The following is a 20,469-nucleotide window of genomic DNA, read 5'->3' as shown; positions in this document are numbered from 1 at the left end:
GACTGTAGATTAATGAGAATAAAAATGTATATTTTTTTCAACTGTAGCATCTGGCTGCAACATGACAAAATTGAAAAAAAGTGAAGGGGGTCTGAATATTTTCTGTATGTGTAGATAAAAGCAAGCTCGTCCTCAGCCTATGAGTGTATTGTTGTCCTAAAAAGATATCTCAGGGCCCAGTTGTTTAACTTTCCTGTATTATAATAAGCCTGTGCACTGAGCTTACATAAAATGGCTTTTCCTGGTACTTCTTTAAAAGCTTATAGGGCAAAGAATGTGTGTTAATCCGCCGCTTAAAATAGTCCTCAACAACACATATCTTGCTACTTTCTAAAAACCACAGCGTAGGCTACAGCTGTTTTGTTGAATCGTTTTTCTTTTGCAACGATACACTTCTGACATGATTTATAGCTTCCTTTGGTCAAAGGAGAGACAAAGTCACATTTCTCAACAGTTTGGTTTGGTTTTGGATCTTTTAACACAGGAAAAACAGAATTAAACCAACCTAATCCTTCAAAAATGGAGACCAGAATTTATTTTAGGTGACAGCAGCATTGCAGGCAAGAATTTCAGCTATGAGGTATTCCCTCTTTTGTGGCATCTGTGGACAAAATGGTACATTTCATAACAGGTCCTGGCCTGAATGTGTTGTATTCTAAAAAAAATCATATCCTGCCTTCCTTTTACTGGCAAATGCATTACTCTGTGTAAAGCAGCTGTGACCGGGAGAAGAAAACTCCTTATAAACGGCAAACCTTATTGCTGCATTTCTGATTTGCCTTTGTGTGTCAAATACAGGCATTAATATAGAAATTAAGAGCTTTCATAACTAGTAATACTCTCCATGTAGTAAGGTAATACAGAATAATAACCACTGATTAAAGCTGAGTATTCCATTGCACAAACAAAAGCTTGAACTATTGGTTTATAATTCTAAAGGTTTAATTGACCTTGTTCATTTTAACACTATACTGCATGGATTATCTCTAGAATAAAAGAAAACATCTGATTATAAGAGGACCTATCAGTCGCTGCTGCTGTATTTTTTCCACAGCATTTTTAATTCACACATTCCTTCATCTTCTTATTTGCAGGTTATTAATACGACTGCTCGTTCTTCTGCAAGAAACCAATTTGCATATGATTGCTTATTTATAACCAGAATATACACATGTAGTTCTGTATGCATCCTGCACTTTGTTGTCGATGTGTTAGGCGAATGAATGACAGGCTGTTGTTTTCTCCTCCATTTGAGGTTGAAGTTTCCATAAACAGCACCTGTGTTTCCACTGTGGAGCAGGTCATCATGTAACAGGCTTTCCTCTGGAGACTGTAATGATTAATGGACTCTGTCATGCTGTCAGTGTCGTGGAGCTAATACAGTGACAGTGACCATTACCATGCCTCTTAAACGATAACTGAGAATCATAAGTTGAAGTGGATCACAGCACCTTGGTGTGGAGGGACTTTGAGGAGTTCCGTCTGTTTAAATATCAGTGTCAACTTTATGGCAGGAGCTACGACACACTGCACATTTTTTCTCTTGAAAGATGTTGAGTGGTGTTCTTTGGCCACACTGCAACAAATAAAATCCAATAACCTTAGATCTTTAACCTGTCTGGGATTAGCAGCAAAATTCTGGTGTCAATCAGATAAAATTTCTGAGGTCTTTGCATTCAAATGATTGATTCAGTGCAAAACACCCCCCCACGTTTGACCTTTAACATTAGGGTAACTCAGCTCGTGTACATTCTTACATTTGTACATGATACATAAATATAGCTCAAACCTACATAAGGGGCTGCATTTTGGTGGCGTGAGTCGGTGCTGTTGAGCCAATTTTGGAAGCACACATGAAAACACCAACATACAATATATTGCCAAAACTATTCACTCACCCATCCAAATAATTGAAATCAGGTGTTCCAATCACTTCCATGGCCACAGGTGTATAAAGTCAAGCACCTAGGCATGCAGACTGTTTCTACAAACATATAGCCATGTAAAATGACAGAGCAGGTTCAGTGGATGCTGAGGCGCATAGTGCGCAGAGGTTGCCAACTTCCTGCAAAGTCAATCGCTACCGACTTCCAAACTTCATGCGGCCTTTAGATTGGCTCAAGAACAGTGTGTAGAGAGCTTCATGGAATGGGATTCCATGGCCGAGCAGCTGCATCCAAGCCATACATCACCAAGAGCATTGCAAAGCGTCGGATGCAGTGGTGTAAAGCACCCCGCCACTGGACTCGAGAGTCAGTGGAGACGCGTTCTCTGGAGTGACGGATCGCGCTTCTCCATCCGGCAATCTGATGGACGAGTCTGGTTTTGGCGGTTCCCAGGAGAACAGTACTTGTCTGACTGCATTGTGCCAAATGTAAAGTTTGGTGGAGGGGGGATTATGGCGTGGGGTTGTTTTTCAGGAGCTGGGCTTGGCCCCTTAGTTCCAGTGACAGGAACTCTGAATGCTTCAGCATAGCAAGAGATTTTGGACAATTCCATGCTCCCAACTTTGTGGGAACAGTTTGGGGATGGCCCCTAAAAAGTTAGAAACTGGTATTTTGACACAAATTTCAGGTTAAAGAAATATTGCACAATCTGTGATTTGAAAATTGCAGCAGGCCATATTGCAATTTAATGTAATTGCTCAGCCCTATTGATGTGTGTTGAATTTTCTTCCTTTGTTTTGATCATACAATATAAATCTGGATTTTCCTTTGTGTTTGCATTTGACTTTTATGACTTATAATTTTCTCCTTACCCTTTTGAGGCACTTATAGTTAAAATGGCTGATGATGCATAATCTTTTTCATCCTCTCTGACAGTAATTTGTCATATTTTTTTACACAAAAACCAGAGCAATCAGCCCCCATCTGCATTCAGCTGCAAAATGAATTTCCCATATTTACTTTAATGTCAGAGTGCTTAGAATGCAGATCCCTTATCCTGTGAAGAAGTCTGTTTTCCAATGATAAGTCATCTGTTAGTTCTGCAGGCAGCCAGTGTCTTCTGTGTTAAATTCTTTGATATCGATTGCTTTACATTTTACCAGAGAACATTTTCCAAAAGACAAATTGATCTGTAATGTAGTCTGATTTGGGAATATTTTACAGACCATGCATTCTGATGTATTACAGATGTATCACAGACATTTCCCAAGCTTTGGCTCTTACAGTGTGTGACCTGATTAGTGCATTCATGGTTCCGCACATGAAAAATCACCCATATTTGATTCTTTCAAGTCTCCCATTATAAAACTAGCATATTATAATGTGTCTTTAAAGATGTATTGTGAGATGTACTCTGGTTGCTGCTAAAGGGCTACACTTAAGAGGAACTGCTCCACTGTTATGACTTTCCAACAAGCGTTAATGAATGAATGCTGCTAATCCCCAAGAAAGAGCAGCAGGATGGCATTTCAGTGTGATCAGTATAAGTTCCTTCATGTGAAAAGCGCAATGGGAGAGCAGAGGGAGATTAAAGATGTGATTTATGGCATTTTATATAAACTGGGACCCTGGCCTCACTTTAAAGATCAAATCCCATCTGGATCAAATCTTATCGTTTAATGTCAGAGCTGATGATAGAAGAGATGAATCTGGGAGTGATACGGGATCCTGTCCCTGACAGCACACCATGAATTGTACAAATTGCTGTTAAAAATTGAAACGCATGGCTCGGTTTTTAAACTCGAGCCCTGCAACCATACTGAGGCAGCGCGGGGAAATGCCATAATGTGATTAAACACAGAGCTTTGGGAGGCTTTGAAGAAAAAAAGTCTAATCTATCTGCTGTGGAAAAAGCAAAAAGGACACCCTTTTGAAATGGGGGGCGAAATTCTCCCCATATCATCTTTTTTCATGAACATAAAAGATGCGTGAGATCCAGGAGGTGCTGTATATCTCTTTGGAGGAGAGCAGATTCTCAGGCCACCGTTCTGCACATCTGCTGTAATTGCTTTACAACAATGGGTTCAGCTACACTGCTGAGTTCACATTTGTTAGATTAATTATGGAAATTCTCCATGCAGAACTCTCCTGTTTATTAAAACAGATGTATGACACACTTGCTCTCGATTATTTAATAGAAGGAAAAACGCAGGTAGAATGCTTAATGGTCTCAGTCGTCTCATTTGGGACTGAAGCCAGCTGTAAAGAAAGTCACTGTTGTCACATTGAATACTAAACTCTAAGATCACATGTCCACCAACAAGAAACACTCATTTACTTACAATATTCTTGAATGTAATCAGGTTTAATCTCATTATGGTTGTTTAGAGTGCCAAAATACTTCCTTTGCTCCAGTCAAAACAATGTCAGAATTGAATTAAATATATTCAAAAGCAGATTCATAATTCAAGTGTATAACCTTCAACAAAGGATGAATGCTGATTGAATTTGCACAGGTGAAAGAAGTGAAAAGCAGCATGCATTCACTGAAACAAAAGGCTTCAAATCTCATTTTCCTCCCCATTCTGCAGAGTGGAGAGGCATTCACAGGCCGCCCCCTATGAAGATCAGTCACTGTCGGGGGACGTACAGGTTGTCAATTGATAATGAAGCACAGTGCTAAGGGCCTTTAGCTTCTCGCTGTCCTAATTACACTGACTGAACGAGGACTCTCCACCCTTGTGTTAACGTTTGATTTATTTCCTCTGGCTTGTTAGAGAGGAGCAGTGTTAATTGTTTTTACAGATGAGTGTCAAACTAAACGAATCCAGCCTCGTTAATTGAAGGCCGGACTGTTTACACATTGTTCTTGCAGAATCTCAATGCATAAAATGCTCCAGGTCAAAATTATACTGAGGGCATCAGAGAGGAAAATCATGTTTTTGGTTTCCTTGAACTGACACTCAGTATGTCTGCATGCACAGTAAAGTCTAGCTATGCTTACACCTCGATTAGGCTGTTTAATTGGGCTACTGTCCTTGTCCTGGAATACAAGCACCAAAGGAGAATTGATTTCTTGACTGTCGAAGGTGGCAATATCCCTTCTTTCAGCAAGCTATTATTGGATTTTTCTGTCTGACCTGTTACATGACATACCAAACAATTGACAAGTTGAGAGGCAAACTGGTTCATGTTTCCCTCACTAGCACTCATCATTTTCAAACCATCTTCTTGTTTTCTTTCCATTTTTTCCACATCTCCATCCTTCTTAAAGACCCTGTAGAGTGAAATCCAAATTTTGTGTCTCAACACACAGATATGTTGGAATAAGCTTGCTCTAAACATGTGAAAACACTGAGATCTACAGTATGTGTGACTGAATTTTGGATTTAGATCATTAGAAGTTTTTCTCTTCTTTCCTGGCTTGGTGTAATTTTCAGCAGGGTAAATAAAGGAGCCCATGACATCACCAGTTCTTTTGGGGAACTGTAGTAGGTCCCATTGGTTAAAAAAGTAATCCAGTGCTGATGTCCGTGTTGAAATCGGCGGGATGGACATTAATTAGCATACTTAACAAGCTAACTTACGGTTGTATGATGACGTGTTCAAGTTGGCTGGGAAATTTTAGTGTCTAAAGAATGGGTATAAATATGTAAATATATCAATCTAAATAACCCAGTTACTCAAAAATGTATTTATGTATTAATATTTGTATTAATTTAAGACCTTTTGGATGGAGGTTGTAGCATTATTGATAATTTAAATGTAATTCATCCAGTCTATTTATTTTAATACAATTTAAAAAGTAATAAAGGAGAATAATGATTATCTTACTGTCGAAGGTGGCAATATCCCTTCTTTCAAAAACTTCAAAATCAAGGTACGTACCAAACCATAATTTTACGTACCGTTACACCCCTACTTTAGTCCACATAATGCATGGTGTAACTGTGACAATCACCAACACATTCAGCTAAAAGTCACTGTTTTACATAGTCACATGTTAAACCATCACACAGCCTAACTTTCACCATCAGTGAGTTATTTAGATTTATGATCATTTTTTTCACTGACAAGTTTCTTATAAATACTTCTTGTTTATTCTCACAAATCCATTCATGAAAAATATTTTGAAATGTACTCACAAATGAATTTTCTATTGTAGCTTTTCCTTTGTGTCTTTACATTATCTTATAAAAATACTGTAAATGTATGCTAAAAAGTGCAGTATCTTCAATATTTTTTTAGTCTTAATTTTAGCATCAAATAATAATTTACAGCAGACTGGAGCAGATCCTGAAATAATCACCTATTTATAAGAGAAAGGGAACGTGGTAAAGTCTGGGAATCGATTTGAGTCAAAAATTGATATTGAATTGGATCGTAACCGCCCAAGAAACAGAATAAAATCAAGAGATACTGTAAGATTTACATCTCTTGTGCCAATGTTTAAACTTTGAGTGTAGTAAGGATTGATATATTTTTTTTTAGGTCTATGTCGGCTTCTTCAGCATGCACAGCTTTCGGATTAAAATAACACTCATGAGCACAACCCAGAGCTTTAGCTGAGAAGAAGTTTGGAGAAGTTTCTTTAGCAAATGTACTTTTAAAAGTAACATTTTACAGATGAGAAAGCCTAAACCGGATAACTGCTGTGTTAGAAAGAGTAAACAGCAGCGTGACACTGAGATAACTTTATCAATACCTTCCTCATGGTGAACTGAACACACTCACACATAGTTTTTAGTAAACAAACAGCTACACACATCACATATTCAGCGTCTCTGTCATTTATTTAGCATGTCCAATGCACTGAGAACAACTCTGACATTTCTGTATATCTAAAGGCAGAACAAATTATTATAACTGAGTGGTAGAACGCCCATTTTTAATAAATATCAGCCTCAGCAGGATGACTGCTCACTCCTACAATTCTTTATCATAACTGAAGGTTTAGTTTTATATTACATTTGACTGCAATAAATCCACTGATTGCCTTACATTTACAGTCCACTGTGGAGCGATTTGTCATGTGGGATTGCTAACAAAACAGTCAATTATGGAGATATTCAGCTCTCTGGCTCTGCCTTTTGTGGAGAAAGACTCATGCAAGAAAAGGAGAAGTATTGGATCCCCTGAACAACTTAATCCCTGACATAATCCCTAACTTTAATTTAGTCAAAGTCATGTTCACACAAATAAAGCCACACAGGAACCAGAAGTGTTTGAATCAGCACTACCCGACAGGAGCGAGAGATTGTACTAGTCCTGAAAATGTAATTTATTTTGTGTAGCCGCACTTGATGTCCTTCACAGCGATGTGTCACAGAGCATTACCAAAAGCAGCAACACCTAAAGCTAGATGATATTACCCTTTTGTTACTAGCAGACAGAGAGGATAAAGCCACGCTGGAAACACATCGAGAATAAACAGACTTCTTTCAAGCTTTCACACATTTCATTATGTCAAAGTAAAATGCATTAGATCTCTTAAAGGAACTTTGGATTTGTATGAACACAATATGTATTCAGAAAGTATTCAGCCACCTGACCAAGACACCTACAGGGACTGTGATGACATTGAATTCAAAAACATGTACTTTAATATGGAGTTGTCCCCCTTTTGCATCTATAACAGCCTCCAATCTTCTTGCTAGGCTTTCCACAAGATTTTGGCGTGTTTTTGGGGGGAATTTGTACCCACTCATTATGTTTATGAGGTCAGCCATTGATGTTGGACGAGAAGGCCTGGCTCACAATCTCCATTCCAGTTCATCCCAAAATTTCTCAATGGAGTTGAGGTCAGCGATCTGTGAGAGCCAGTCAAGTTCTTCAACACTGAATAAAAAAGGGCCTTCTCCAAACTGTTGCCACAAAGGTGGAAGCGTAGCATTGTCCAAAATGTCTTGGTATGTTGAAGTGTTAAGGTTGGCCTTCACTGGAGATAAGGGGCCAAGACCAAACCCAATAAACAGCCCAATCTCTCCTCCACCAAACTTCACAGTTGGAACAATGTAGTCAGGCAGGTAACGTTCTCACAGCACCAAACAAACCCAGACTCACCGATCAAACAGAGAAGTGTGATTGGTCACTCCAAAGAACATGTTTCCACTGCTTTACAGTCCAGTGTCTGTGTGCTTTAAACCACTCCATCGCACGCTGGGCATTGGACTTTGAGATGTGAGGCTTGTATGCAGCGGCTCGCCTGTGGAAACCTATTCCATGAAGCGACCTATGCACAGTTTTTGCTCTTACATTATTGCCAGTGGAAGTTCAGAACTCTTCAGCTATGGAATCAGCAGAGCACTGGTGACTTTTACATACCATGTGCCTTAACAGTCGTTGACCCTGCTCGGGGATTTTACCTGGTCTTCCGCTTCGTGCCTGAGTTGCTGTTGTTCCTAAACACTTCCACTTTCTAGTAATATCACTCACAGCTGACTGTAGAATATCCAGCAGGGATGAAATATCCTGAACTGTCTCATTGCAAAGGTGGCATCCATCACTGCACCCCGCTTGAAGTCACTGACCTCCTCAGGACGACCCATTGTGTGTGGCTAGGCACCAACGGCAACAGGTCTGATTGAAACACCTGAACTCAATAGTAACAGGTGTGACCAAATACTTCTGTCTTTTAACGAGAAAGCTGACAAGTTTCCTCTTTATGCTCACTTTGGCCTTACTACAGCTTGCAGGTGTAAGTGAAGCTATTTATGAGACTGTTGGTCGTAAAAAAATATATTCAAGAGGTATGAGATACTTTTTTATATGAAATACAGATAGATGAGTCAAAAAGAGTTTGATTCTACCGTGGTCAGACTACATAATTGTTTTATGTCAGATCATGTGATCACAAAGCACATGACCAGTAGTGTTGGCTCTGGAAGAAAGAGGGGCCTGTTTTTTAGGACACTGTTACATTTTTTTTTATTCATTCATTATAATGCAAGAGGTCTCAAATTGCACACAATCTTGAAAACATTAAAACATCTTACAGTTTTTCTGTAAAGAGATCTGATAAATACAGTCCGAGAACATCCAGGATCCTTAAAGTTGCCTTTGAGGCAAAACCCGGGGCAGAGAGGTTAAGGAGTTCTCACTTCTGTTAATGAATGGTAATCGCTGTGAGTGCACTCTCGTGAGTGAGAGCAACTCTAATGAGTGAGTGAGCATTTTGATGAACCCCTCACCTCCCTGATCTGGTATTTGGCAGCTGGACGGACATTCTGGAGTGAAATCAAGCAAAAGAGAGCCATGGAGTAAAAAGTGAGATTCTGAAAAATGTGGGAGGTATCCCTGGGGAAATCAACACTCTTGAGCCTGTCAGCAATAGGAAAGATTAAAAGGTACAACAATCCTTTTAGTTTCTCCTACATGTGGCAGATGATCATAAGAAGTTTTGTGTTATGCAGATGATTAGATGATTTATGCAGGAGACAAAACAAGCGAGGAAAGTAAAAGAGTGAGTCAGGTTTAACACCACACGAACAACTCTTTTATTACACTGTAGCCCCGTAGACAGTAGGGATGCCAAGATATCAGGTATTAAAAACAATATCAATATGTTTTCACACCATGACAACAAAAATACAAGTCAACCAAAACCGCAGGCAAACTTCGCACATGCAGACATTACTCAGTCCCTCCAGGATTTCGCGAGGTTTTTTTGGGATTGTTGCGGTCTAAAATGTCTGATTTTGCAGCAGCCTTAAAAAGCTCCCGGATGCAATGATTTAAACAAAATACACTTTATTTGCAAAAAGCCATGAGTGTTTCAAGTGCAAAGAACATAGATGATAAAATAAGTACATCTGTAAGTTTTGTTTAAGATTCTATTTTTTAAAAAAATTTAAGAAAAAATGTGCAAAACATTAAGTGTGATCCGTTAATTTCATAAAACCAGAATCTGCTAGCTCTCCTTCTCCTGCTAGCTCTGGTACTTTTCAGTGCTTTCAATCATGAAAACTAAGAAAACTGTATTGTTTCAAGACATGTTGTTTTGAAAATGACTGAAGTGTAAATAATCCTAACATCCCAGTCGACAACACTTTTGAGGTTTCTCTTACTAACAGAGTTAAAAAGTTTATCTGAACTTAAGCAAATCAGGATATTTGGACTAAGGCTGGGCAATTAATCAAAAATTAGATTAAATTGCAATATGGCCTGGTGCAAATTTCAAATCGCAGAAGCTGCAATATTTCTTTAACCTGAAATTTGTGACTAAAAATGCCAGTTTAAAACTTTTTTTGCAGCACAGATGTTATCCATTACATATCATGCAATCATTCATGTGTCATTTTTTCGGAATGGTCTACTAAAGAATCCTACTTTCTTCAATTTTGTTCATTTTTTGGATTAAATATGAGAATTATATGAAAATGATCACCCTCCCTTCAATACAAAAATTGATCTTCAACTTGCAATATGAGTCAAAATAATCACAATTAGATATTTTTTTCTAAATTGTTCAGTCTTTGCTCAATCTAATGTTGTGTTGGTTATAATATAGAAAAATTTATTGCTTGTGTTTTTCAGAAAATACATGAGATGATGAACTTAACAAATAACTGCATATCAAATTGCAATTGCAATATTGGGGGAAAAAATTGCAATTACATTATTTTCCCAAATCGTTCAGCCCTTATTTAGACATCTTTGTATTTCTGAGCCATTGTAAAGAAATTCAAAGTATTTCTTATAACTGCAATATTGTCTGTTTAAGAGTTCTTACAGTACCAGAATTTTTCACTTAAACACTTTGGTAAAACATGGAAAAAATCAATACCTCTTTTGACATAACTTCAACAAATGTTGCAATAGTATGAACTCAGTATTGGAAGAATAAATGTTTTTATCTTCCATTAGAACTATAGCCTGGCAGTTAAATGCCTTTGCAGATTTTCCTGTTGCTACACAGTGAAAGTACAGGGCTGGGTCAAGAAGAGTATCTGGGCTGTTTTCTGTAATACAGATGTTATACGTTAAGGCTGAGAGCAAACACACAGTATATTGACAAAAGCATTTTGCCACACCTGATAATTATTGAAAATTCATCCCTGCTGGATATTCCACAGTCACTGTAAATTATATTAGAAAATAGAGGCATTTGGCAACTACTTAAATACATAGCCACCATGTCAGTACCAAAGTGCTGTCTTTGTGTTTACATGATTAAGACTGTGTGCTGGAGCTCGTAAGTATTTACCCACGCCGATGAAATCGGCAGGGGGTTATGTAAAGGGTTCCGTATCTTTGTTTGTTTGTTTGTATGTGTACAAGATAACTCGAGAATAGAAAGTCGGATCTTCGCCAAACTTTCAGGGAATATTGGGATAGTGACAGGGAAGAATCGATTAGATTTTGGTGATGATCCACGCACCCGTTCGTTTTTTCTCGGACTTTGAATTTTGAACACCATAGTAATCAATGGGAGCGTGGGTCTAGTTTTTGTAGAATTCATTAAGCTCCTTAGCATCTGTCTCATAAAAAAAAGATGTTTCTTTAAGGTTTTGACACTTTTGGGTCCCGTCATTCATTAGAGAAACAAAGAACGTATTGTTTAAAAATATGTTCCATCACAAGTTTTTTAAATTTCTTGAATAAACACAACAGAGAGATTTCCCAGAAGGATCTATATTTTGTGATGGAGGAGGGCAGAGCAACTGTATGTGTTTATGTGACATATAAACTATTAGAATTCTAAAGATGTTCTATAACTGCACAGAACAGGGTCTTTTGTTTGTGTAATGATGCTCACAGGCGGCACAGTTGGAGAGATGTATTGCAAAGCATCAATAACATAAATTCAAGAAGACTTTATTGTGTGCAGAGTACGATTTAACCATATTTACTGTTATCGAACATGACCTGAGTTACTTGCAGGCTTTTGCTTGTTTCTCGAATAGATACTTATCAATAGTTGGGATCTATATTGCAGTTAGACTCAGGAGGTGTCCATTAGGCTCCACCATTAAGATGCGCTCCCCTGCCAAGATGAATCAATAACCCCTGTTGGACATGATTTTTTCTTGTTTCCTGTCCTATTATGAACCCAAAGTAATGGACTTTGCCTGTGGAACTAACTATTGATTGTTTTTATATTTATCTCTAGCCAGTTTGACTGCACAGAGATAAAGTTAACAGCAAATGTTTGTTTTCTCGCAGGGCTACGATGACGGGTACGGGGGAGAATATGATGAGGAGAGTTATGAAGCCTACGAGGACAACTACAGCAATCAGTCTAAAAGGTGAAGCAAACACCCACACGAGTTCTGAGTGAACAAAAACAGCCATTCACTGTTTTTTTTTTTCAGTCACCATCTGCTTCCAGTTATTTACAAAACAGCATGTGAAAGGTCCATTGCAACCGGCTGTCTCACTGCTCATCACTGCTGCAAATCTAGGCATGATAAAGTTTTATACCATCACTACAGAGCACTGGGGAAAAGCTATCTGTCAATGCTGATATTAATAAAAAACTTGGTCATAACAATATATTTCAAGTTGGACCAAATTTATCATGTTATCTATGTGTATAAACTCAGATGTATCTTATTCCTCTGTGCTCCATTGTCATTCAAAGATGGGTTAATTAAAAAAGCATCAATGAGCAACAAAGGCACTGCACTTAATCCCAAATACACCATCCGGCTGCTGTAAATACAAGCAGAAGCACTCTCTGAGTATTAATCCACAGCTGAAAATAGTCCTGGACAAATGCAATGCATAAAGCTGCTTGAGTTATGTAAGTGCCAAGCCGATGAGCAAAATAAGCCTTTTTATAGTGAAAAACATAATTTTAGGACATGTTGTTAAAGTTCTGTCATTGTTTGGAACAAGTAGAACTTGGGCTGAAGGGCTTAGATAACTCAGCACCTTTTCAGGTTACTTATTGATTAAACTTATGCCAGTTGAAGTGTATTTCACATATCTCTGGCAAAACTTGTATCTTCTTTTTTCATGGTTTTGATATCTGTCAGTGGGCTTTAGCATATTTCAGAGCATTATAAATGTCAAAAAAGATGCTGACTATCTTCATTTAGTGCTAAATTATTTGGAAAAATACAGCATTTTTTTAATTACCTGAAAAGGTTGATTTTGGAGATACAAGGTTTTGGCCCAGCACCAGCAATCTTCTTTTCTTTTTTTCTTTTATATAGCGCCTTTCAAGAAACCCAAGGACCCTTTACAGGAACACAATCGTGATATTCACTGAAAGTTTCATAAACTAATTTTTGTTAGTTTTGATCAGTGTCGAAATTTCACCAGAATTAATTTTAATCCCACCCAAATCCCAGCTTCAGAGCAGAGCTTTCAAATAAACAAAAGAAATTTAAAAAATTGGTCCAACATATATTTGTTTATTTTCTTTTAAATGTATGTAATTTTATAGGCTCTAATTGTGAGATCAGTCTCTATATCCAGCCAGCCACAAGGGGGCAACTGGGATATTTTAACTGAATACTTCTGTGGCTGTCAGTGTGTTGACGCTAATATGTTGTGTAGTGACAAGTGCAAAACCCAAGCAGGAAAACCGCACTTCCAAAATGCCTGAGGCTAAAAGTTGACAGAGAAAACAGCAGTTTTTTTAAATCAAAAAATAACAGATAAATAAACTATTGCTAAGAGTATTCACTCACCCATCCAAATAATTGAAATCAGGTGCTCCAATCACTTCTATGGCCACGTCTAGAGATGTGTTCTCTACAGTGACCAATCGCGCTTCTCCATCTGGCAATCTGATGGACGATTCTGGGTTTGGCGGTTGCCAGGAGACAGTACTTGTCTGACTGCATTGTGCCAAGTGTAAAGTTTGGTGGAGGGGGGATTATGGTGTGGGGTTGTTTTTCAGGAGCTGGGATTGGCCCCTTAGTTCCAGTGAAAGGAACTCTGAATGTTTCAGCATAGCAAGAGATTTTGGACAATTCCATGCTCCCAACTTTGTGGGAACAGTTTGGGGATGGCCCCTTCCTGTTCCAACATGACTGTGCACCAGTGCACAAAGCAAGGTCCATAAAGACATGGATGAGAGAGTTTGGTGTGGATGAACTTAACTGATATTAAACCTTCTGGATTAAGAATGGGATGTCACTTAAGTTCATATGCGAGTCAAGGCAGGTGAGCGAATACTTTTGGCAATATACTGTATGTATTTAACGTTCATCATCTTTGCTTGTAACGGCTGTCAGGTGAATTTGTGAAAAGAGGATGAAACATAAAATCATGCCTGATTCAGTTGTTTCAATCTCAATTGTTTTGGGAGTTGTTTTAATAGCTGTGGGAGTTTAATAAAACAAAAAAAAGATACCAAAAATACCACAGTGTATTTTTTCCTTTGCACATGTTCTGAATTTGATAATGTTCTGGGGGCCGGATGGGAGGATGTGGGGGGCCTGATGTGGCTGCCAGTTGATGATCACTGCATTAGAGAATTTGTGGCTGGACTTAAAAAGGGCTGTTCACACCTGATCCCTGTGCAATCTGACAGAGCTTGAGCAGTTTTACAAAGAAGAATTGAGTCAAATTGCAGTATGCAAGCCTGACTGAGACTCAGCACTGCAGTAGATGCAGCCAAAGATGCATCTATTTTTATTGGCTTGGCATTACTTTGTAGAAATCTGTTTTCACTTCGACACTAAAGATTTTTTTTTGTCAAAAAAGACAGTTTATGTTGACCGTGATTGATTTATAAGATCAATAAAAGGGTAAAACATCCAAGGGGGTGAATACTTTTGTAGGCACTGTCTGTCTTCTCACTCTGATCAGGCTGTAAAGAATGTGACGGACAGAACAGTCGTCCAATCCCCCTCCAAGAATTTTTTTAAAAGGTCCTGCCCTTCCCAAACACAGACTTTGGGTGTTGCCCGGATGGATGTGAAATATATCCCATGCAGTGGGTACGTGAGCAGTCCATCTGGCCTAAAGTCAGGTTAAAATGATGTAGTGTGTGGCCAGCTCTCCTCATGGAGACTCTGCCCATTCTTCTGTTTCTAAATTGTCCTGGTAATGTGCTTTTACTTGCTGTTGTGGCACCCTTAAAAAAAAAATATTAATGTTATAATTATTAATGTCTCCTCTGTGTCTGATTTAGCATTTCAGACTATTATGAATACGGACATGGAACCAGTGATGAATCCTACAACAACTATGGTAAGCATAGTTTATTTAAAATCTTGTCTTTTTTTGAGCAGAACACCAATGATCCACATATGAGTCACACCTTTTTGATGTGTCACTCTTTCCTTCTCTACTGGCTCACACATCTTTGATGTTGTTGCAAAGGGAAGTTGTCATTATCACACTTTTGGAGCTTAAACTATAAATGGATAATTTGGTAAGATGAGTCACAGAACACATGCCAAACCCTGTTTAATTCTGGACCCCCTGTAGTGAAAATTTGCTGATTCCTCTGGTTCATATGTGTGAATTTAACATCTTCTGGAGGTGTTGCTCAGCAAAAAAAAAAAAAGCTATTTGAAAGATGTCACTGTGGGCTTAAAGCAGGAATATGTAACTTTGACAGTTACAAACCAGCTAGAAAATTGCCAGGCAGGTATCTGATCAGGTCTCTTTTAAGATCGTGCCACAGCTCACAGGAAAGCAACAACCAAGAGTGTAAATCCCTGCAGATGGTAGTCATAAGAGATGTGACAACGCTGTTTTGTGCACTCTGCTCTCTCTTCCTTGCTAGCCCCCCACTATACTACTTCACTGTGTGCTTGTAGAGGGGAGCATGCTGGCAGCACTTACATTCAACAGCTTTTCTCCTTCATTATGCCAAAAACATACATTGAAAGAAAACGGTGATATGATATGAACTAAACACTTGATATTGTTGTTAATAAAATCATCTTAGGACACACAGGAACAGCTGACTTGAGTGGAGACAGAAGAAGCGAGAGAGAAAAAGTGCCAGTTTAATACCTGGTTTCATTTGGAGTTAAATTCCACCAATTTCATCACCTGTTACAGTCAGTGCTGGCCAGCAATTTTGCACAGAATCTTTTAATACTAAAAGAAAGTTATTCTAGTAGGGGTGGAAGAAAAAATCGATACAGCATAGTATTGCAATATTTGGTCCAGTGATACATCGTATCGTCTCATCCACCAAGTATCGACTTCTTTCAAATTAATTGCTAATATGAACTGAAGTCTATGATAATGGGAAAATGAAATCAATTGTTTGGACAATTGTTTGTCCAGTGTGGTCAGCAGAGGTGACGGTCATAGAGCAGGAGAATGTTAGAACAACAAACATGGCAGCACAAGGGGAAGGACATTAGGAATCCAAGCAGGGCACAAATGAGATGGACATGACACATGAGGTTTGCAAGAAGTGCTACATGAAAATAAAATACTGCGGAAATACGACAAACATGAGGGCAAGACTAATACTAAATCAGCTAAAGAGTTGAAAAAATAGTATAGATAGCGATATATCGCAATATATGGTATCGCAATACTAACTGTATTGCAAAATGTTAAAAATCGCAATATCGAATCGTGACCCAAGGACCATGACAATATTGTATCATGGGGCCACAGGTGATTCACACCCCTATATTCTAGTGGAAAGAAGAATAAATATTAAATAAATAAATAGGTAGGGAAATAAATAAATAGATTAAGAAATAATATGGATAAAATAGAACAAAAAATAGAAAAAAACTCAATCATTTAGGGTAAACCTAGTAATGCTGCCATGCTGCCATGCCTGACAGAACATCTTTGGCTCCCCTCAAGGAGCCTCAAGGTAGGAGTGGAGATCATGGTTTGACATGGTTCTGGGCCTTAGGCCACACCAGGTTGGCCTCAGGCTCAGGCACACAATCTAACCTCTACTCCACATGTAGACAATTTGGAATCACATGGATCTCTTGCCTATTTTTTTCAGCTTCACTTATCTTTTTTCAGCAGATGAATGTGGGGGAAGGGATTTTTATTAAATGCATGTTTCATAACAATACAGGTGCATCTAAAAAGGAATATCATGTAAAAGTTCCTTTTTTCCCTGTGATTTATTTCAGAAGGCTTCCTGAGCCTTCATGCTCTCACTCTGATTCAGTACACACAACTACAATCATGAGGGAGACTGCAGACTTCAAAAATGTACTGAGGACAATCATTGTTACCCTCCACAAGGAGGGTAAGCCACAGAAAGTGACTACTGAAAGGGCAGGCTGTTCTCAGAGGCTGTATCAAAGCATATTCATGGAAAGATAACTGGCAGAGAAAAGTGTGGTAAGAAAATGTGCACAAGCAACAGGGATGAGCTCAGCCTTCAGAGGATTGTCAAACAAAGCAGATTCAAGAACTTAGGAGAGCTTCACAAGGAGCGGACTGAGGCTGGAGTCAGTGGATCAAGAGTCACCACCACACATAGGAAATGGACTAGAAGTGTTGCATTCCTAGTGTCGAACCAATCCTGAACCACAGACAACATAAGCATCTCACCTGGGCTAGGGAGAAACAGACCTGGACTGTTTCTTGACTGAATTTCGAAAAACCCCTCAAATATCGCAAAAAAGTTTTAACGCTCTCATGAGGAGGTTTTCAGATGTTTCGATCGCAAAAGTGCAATGAAAACACTTTTTCCGCATTAACAAGTCACAGGACATAACGTATGGTGTCACATGACCAGATCACTCCGAGGCTACAAGGCGCGGTACGTGTGGACAGAAGAGGAGACAAGACTTTTCCATATCATAATTACACCCTTATTTACCATACATATGGACTTTGCCTCTGAAATATCATCTGTTGCCTTCATCTTTTGTTCAAAACTACCAAGGCAACTGCTGTAGATGTAATCATAACCATACCAACATGCAACAGCTTTGGAATGTCCAGCTTCCTTGCAGCGGAGTCTTGCGAGATGAGATTTCACGAGAATTGCAAGGCTCATGACCAAAACACCCTTCAAGTGGAAACCCATTCAAAGCACAATTGTACTTTGACAAAATGTAATAAATATCATTTGTATTTTGCGAAAAAACGTAATGGAAACCCAGCTAGTGATGGTTTGGGGTTCAATGTCATCTGCTGCTGTTGGCCCACTGCTCTTTATCAAGTCCAGAGTCAACGCTGTCAGCCATCTACCAGGAGATTTTAGAGTCCTTCATGCTTCCATCTGCTGAGGAGCTTTATGGAGATTCTGATTTCCCTTTTTCAGCAGGACTTGGCACCTGACAACAGTGACTACCAGAAACTGGTTTGCTGACCATGGTATTACTGTGTTTGATTGGCCAGCCGACTGGTCTGACCCGCATCCTCTAGAGCAGGGGTGTCAGCTCAAGGCCCAGGGGCCAAATCCGGCCCGTGGAACTATTATATATCCGGCCCCCAAGACCATATCATATTTGTGTTATTAATGGCCCACCAGTATGAGGTCTGCAGATTTTCTCTGGTATGATAATGTAAACTTCAACTTGATTATTTAAAATATCCTTGTTAAGCCATAAAAATCTATAAAAGTAAAGAGTAAGAGCGATTTCATAAAAAGTGATGAATATGGGGAAAGATATTTGTGTTTTTATTTCATATTTTCATTTTTGCATCACAAGTTTACGGCTCAAACTTATGATTTCGACTTTTCAATTCATACTTTGACCTTTTCAACTCAGAATTTGGATTTTATATGTCCCATTTTTATCTTTTAGATACTCAAAGTCACATTTTAACCTTTTCAACTCCTTACTTTGGCTTTTTAATCCCATATTTTGACTTATAAACTCATGGTTTCAAATTTTTTTCTTATATTTTGACATTCTAAATTAATATTTTTTACTTTATATATCATATTTTGACCTTTTAGACTCTCAAATTTAAAATTAAGTCATATTTTTAACTTTGATTTGACCGATTTGATTTGACACACGATTTCAAATTTGATCTCATATTTTGACCTTTCAAATTTATGATTTCAACTTTCTCCTCATATATTTTTTGCTCTTTAACAACATTATTTTTCTGTTTTTAATATCATGTTCTGATCTTTTGAACTAATAAATTGGAATTTTTGTCTCAGATATGAGCCTTTAAACTTATCATTTTTTACTCTTTTGAATTTTCAAATGATTTATCATCAGTGCTGGGGTTTTTCATATGTTATTACTGGTAAAAATGAGGTTGACAGTTATGATCAAATGTTGACCCTTTCAGGCCCTCAGGTCAGACCTAAATCCAGAATCCAGCCCCTGCTGTGACTGAGTTTGACACCCCTGCTCTAGAGAATTTCTGGGAAAATGTGAAGAGGAAGATGAGAGACACCAGACGAGCTGAAGGCTGCTATCAAAGCAACCTGGGCTTCAAAACACCCCAGCAGTGCCACGGACTGATTGGCTCCATGCCACATAGATGCAGTAATTTGTGCAAAATAAGCTCCAACTAATTACTGAGTGCATAAAGTTGCATAGTTTTCCTGAAGGTCAACATTTCTGTATTATAAATCCTTTTTTGATTTGTGTTTTGTGATTTTCTAATATTCTGAGGGAGTGGATTTTTTTTATTTCTTTGAGATTAAAACAAAAAAAAAGTCTTGAAATATTTCACTTTGTAAGAGAGGAATCTGGAGTACATGGAATTGCACTTGAATTAAATCACAGGGGAAAAAAAGAACATTTTCATAATATTGTTTTTATTTAGATGCAACTGTACATATTGTAGCTTTAAGGAAATTGATTTTTTGTTGGAAAGAAGGATTTTTGACAGATTAATGGAGGTTTATCATTTGCAACTAAGAATCCAGCAAGGGAAAGTCTAATTCAATGTTATACATTTTTGTCTTTATACCTGCACTGTTCTTCACAGCACTATCTGCAGCTCAGTTTGTATGCAATAGGAGCTCCTGTCCTGAAATGCTTTGCAGTGCTTTTCTTTATGACTAACTTTAGGCTGATGATATTTCACAAAACAACAGTAATCTGCCTTTATTGTTAAAGATAATTGGTCCAATGTGTGGGCACAGTGTGGGATTAAAAACAAACTTTTCAAAGAAACACCCTTGAAACTTATTCAGAATTAATCCAAACAAGAAAAAAACAAGTCTTGGCTGCAGCTCACAGATATTTAAGAGATGTTTCACTGCAGAGAAACAAAGGAAGAAAGGCCTTGTGATTCCAGCCCACTTCTAATCATCTTCACCCTGGGAGCCGCTCCTGTATGCACCAGCCCTCCTACCTTTCTGGCTTCATTCTGCATTTGACTAGAACAGTAAATGTGCCAGTTGAAGCTCAGGGGGCAAACCAGTGCCCGCTGTAAAGGTGCAGTGTTTTGCTTTTTTGGATGCAGGCCTTATTGGCTTATTCTGGGAAAGCTTTTACTTTCGCCTGAGCATCCTCAGCTGTGCATGCAGCACTGCAGTGAGTAAAAAAATGACTCCAAAAACAGCAAATGTCAAGGAAGGAGTTTGTTTTTACATTTTTAATCCTCTAAATATATTTAAAATGTTTTGTTTAAAGCATAAAGTCAAACATGTGAGGCTTCAAATGTTAAAAATTGCAAAAATGTGGAGACAAGGTCGTCCCTTGACAGAGGCGATAAGCTGGTTGCCACTCTGAGTTTGCGGGCTCATTCATTTTCAGCA

General features: G+C 38.4%; 1 protein-coding gene and 1 long non-coding RNA gene across 2 annotated transcripts in view; one reads left to right on the top strand and one right to left on the bottom strand.

Annotated features, from left to right (window-relative positions):
* LOC121511350 overlaps window positions 1-20,469 on the bottom strand; it is a 119,337-nt gene that overhangs the window by 36,474 nt on the left and 62,394 nt on the right. The gene's annotated exons all lie outside the window — the stretch shown is intronic.
* khdrbs2 (KH domain containing, RNA binding, signal transduction associated 2) overlaps window positions 1-20,469 on the top strand; it is a 194,470-nt gene that overhangs the window by 157,156 nt on the left and 16,845 nt on the right. Inside the window, exons 7-8 of the mRNA XM_041789997.1 lie at window positions 12,051-12,133; window positions 14,977-15,035. Of these exons, the coding sequence (XP_041645931.1) occupies window positions 12,051-12,133; window positions 14,977-15,035 (142 nt within the window). The remainder of the gene's footprint in view (window positions 1-12,050; window positions 12,134-14,976; window positions 15,036-20,469) is intronic.

The sequence above is a fragment of the Cheilinus undulatus genome, linkage group 6 (genome assembly GCF_018320785.1).
Source record: "Cheilinus undulatus linkage group 6, ASM1832078v1, whole genome shotgun sequence".
NCBI classification, from domain to species: domain Eukaryota; kingdom Metazoa; phylum Chordata; class Actinopteri; order Labriformes; family Labridae; genus Cheilinus; species Cheilinus undulatus.
Note: the sequence above shows the minus strand (reverse complement) of the source record. Positions and strands in the feature narration are given on the sequence as shown.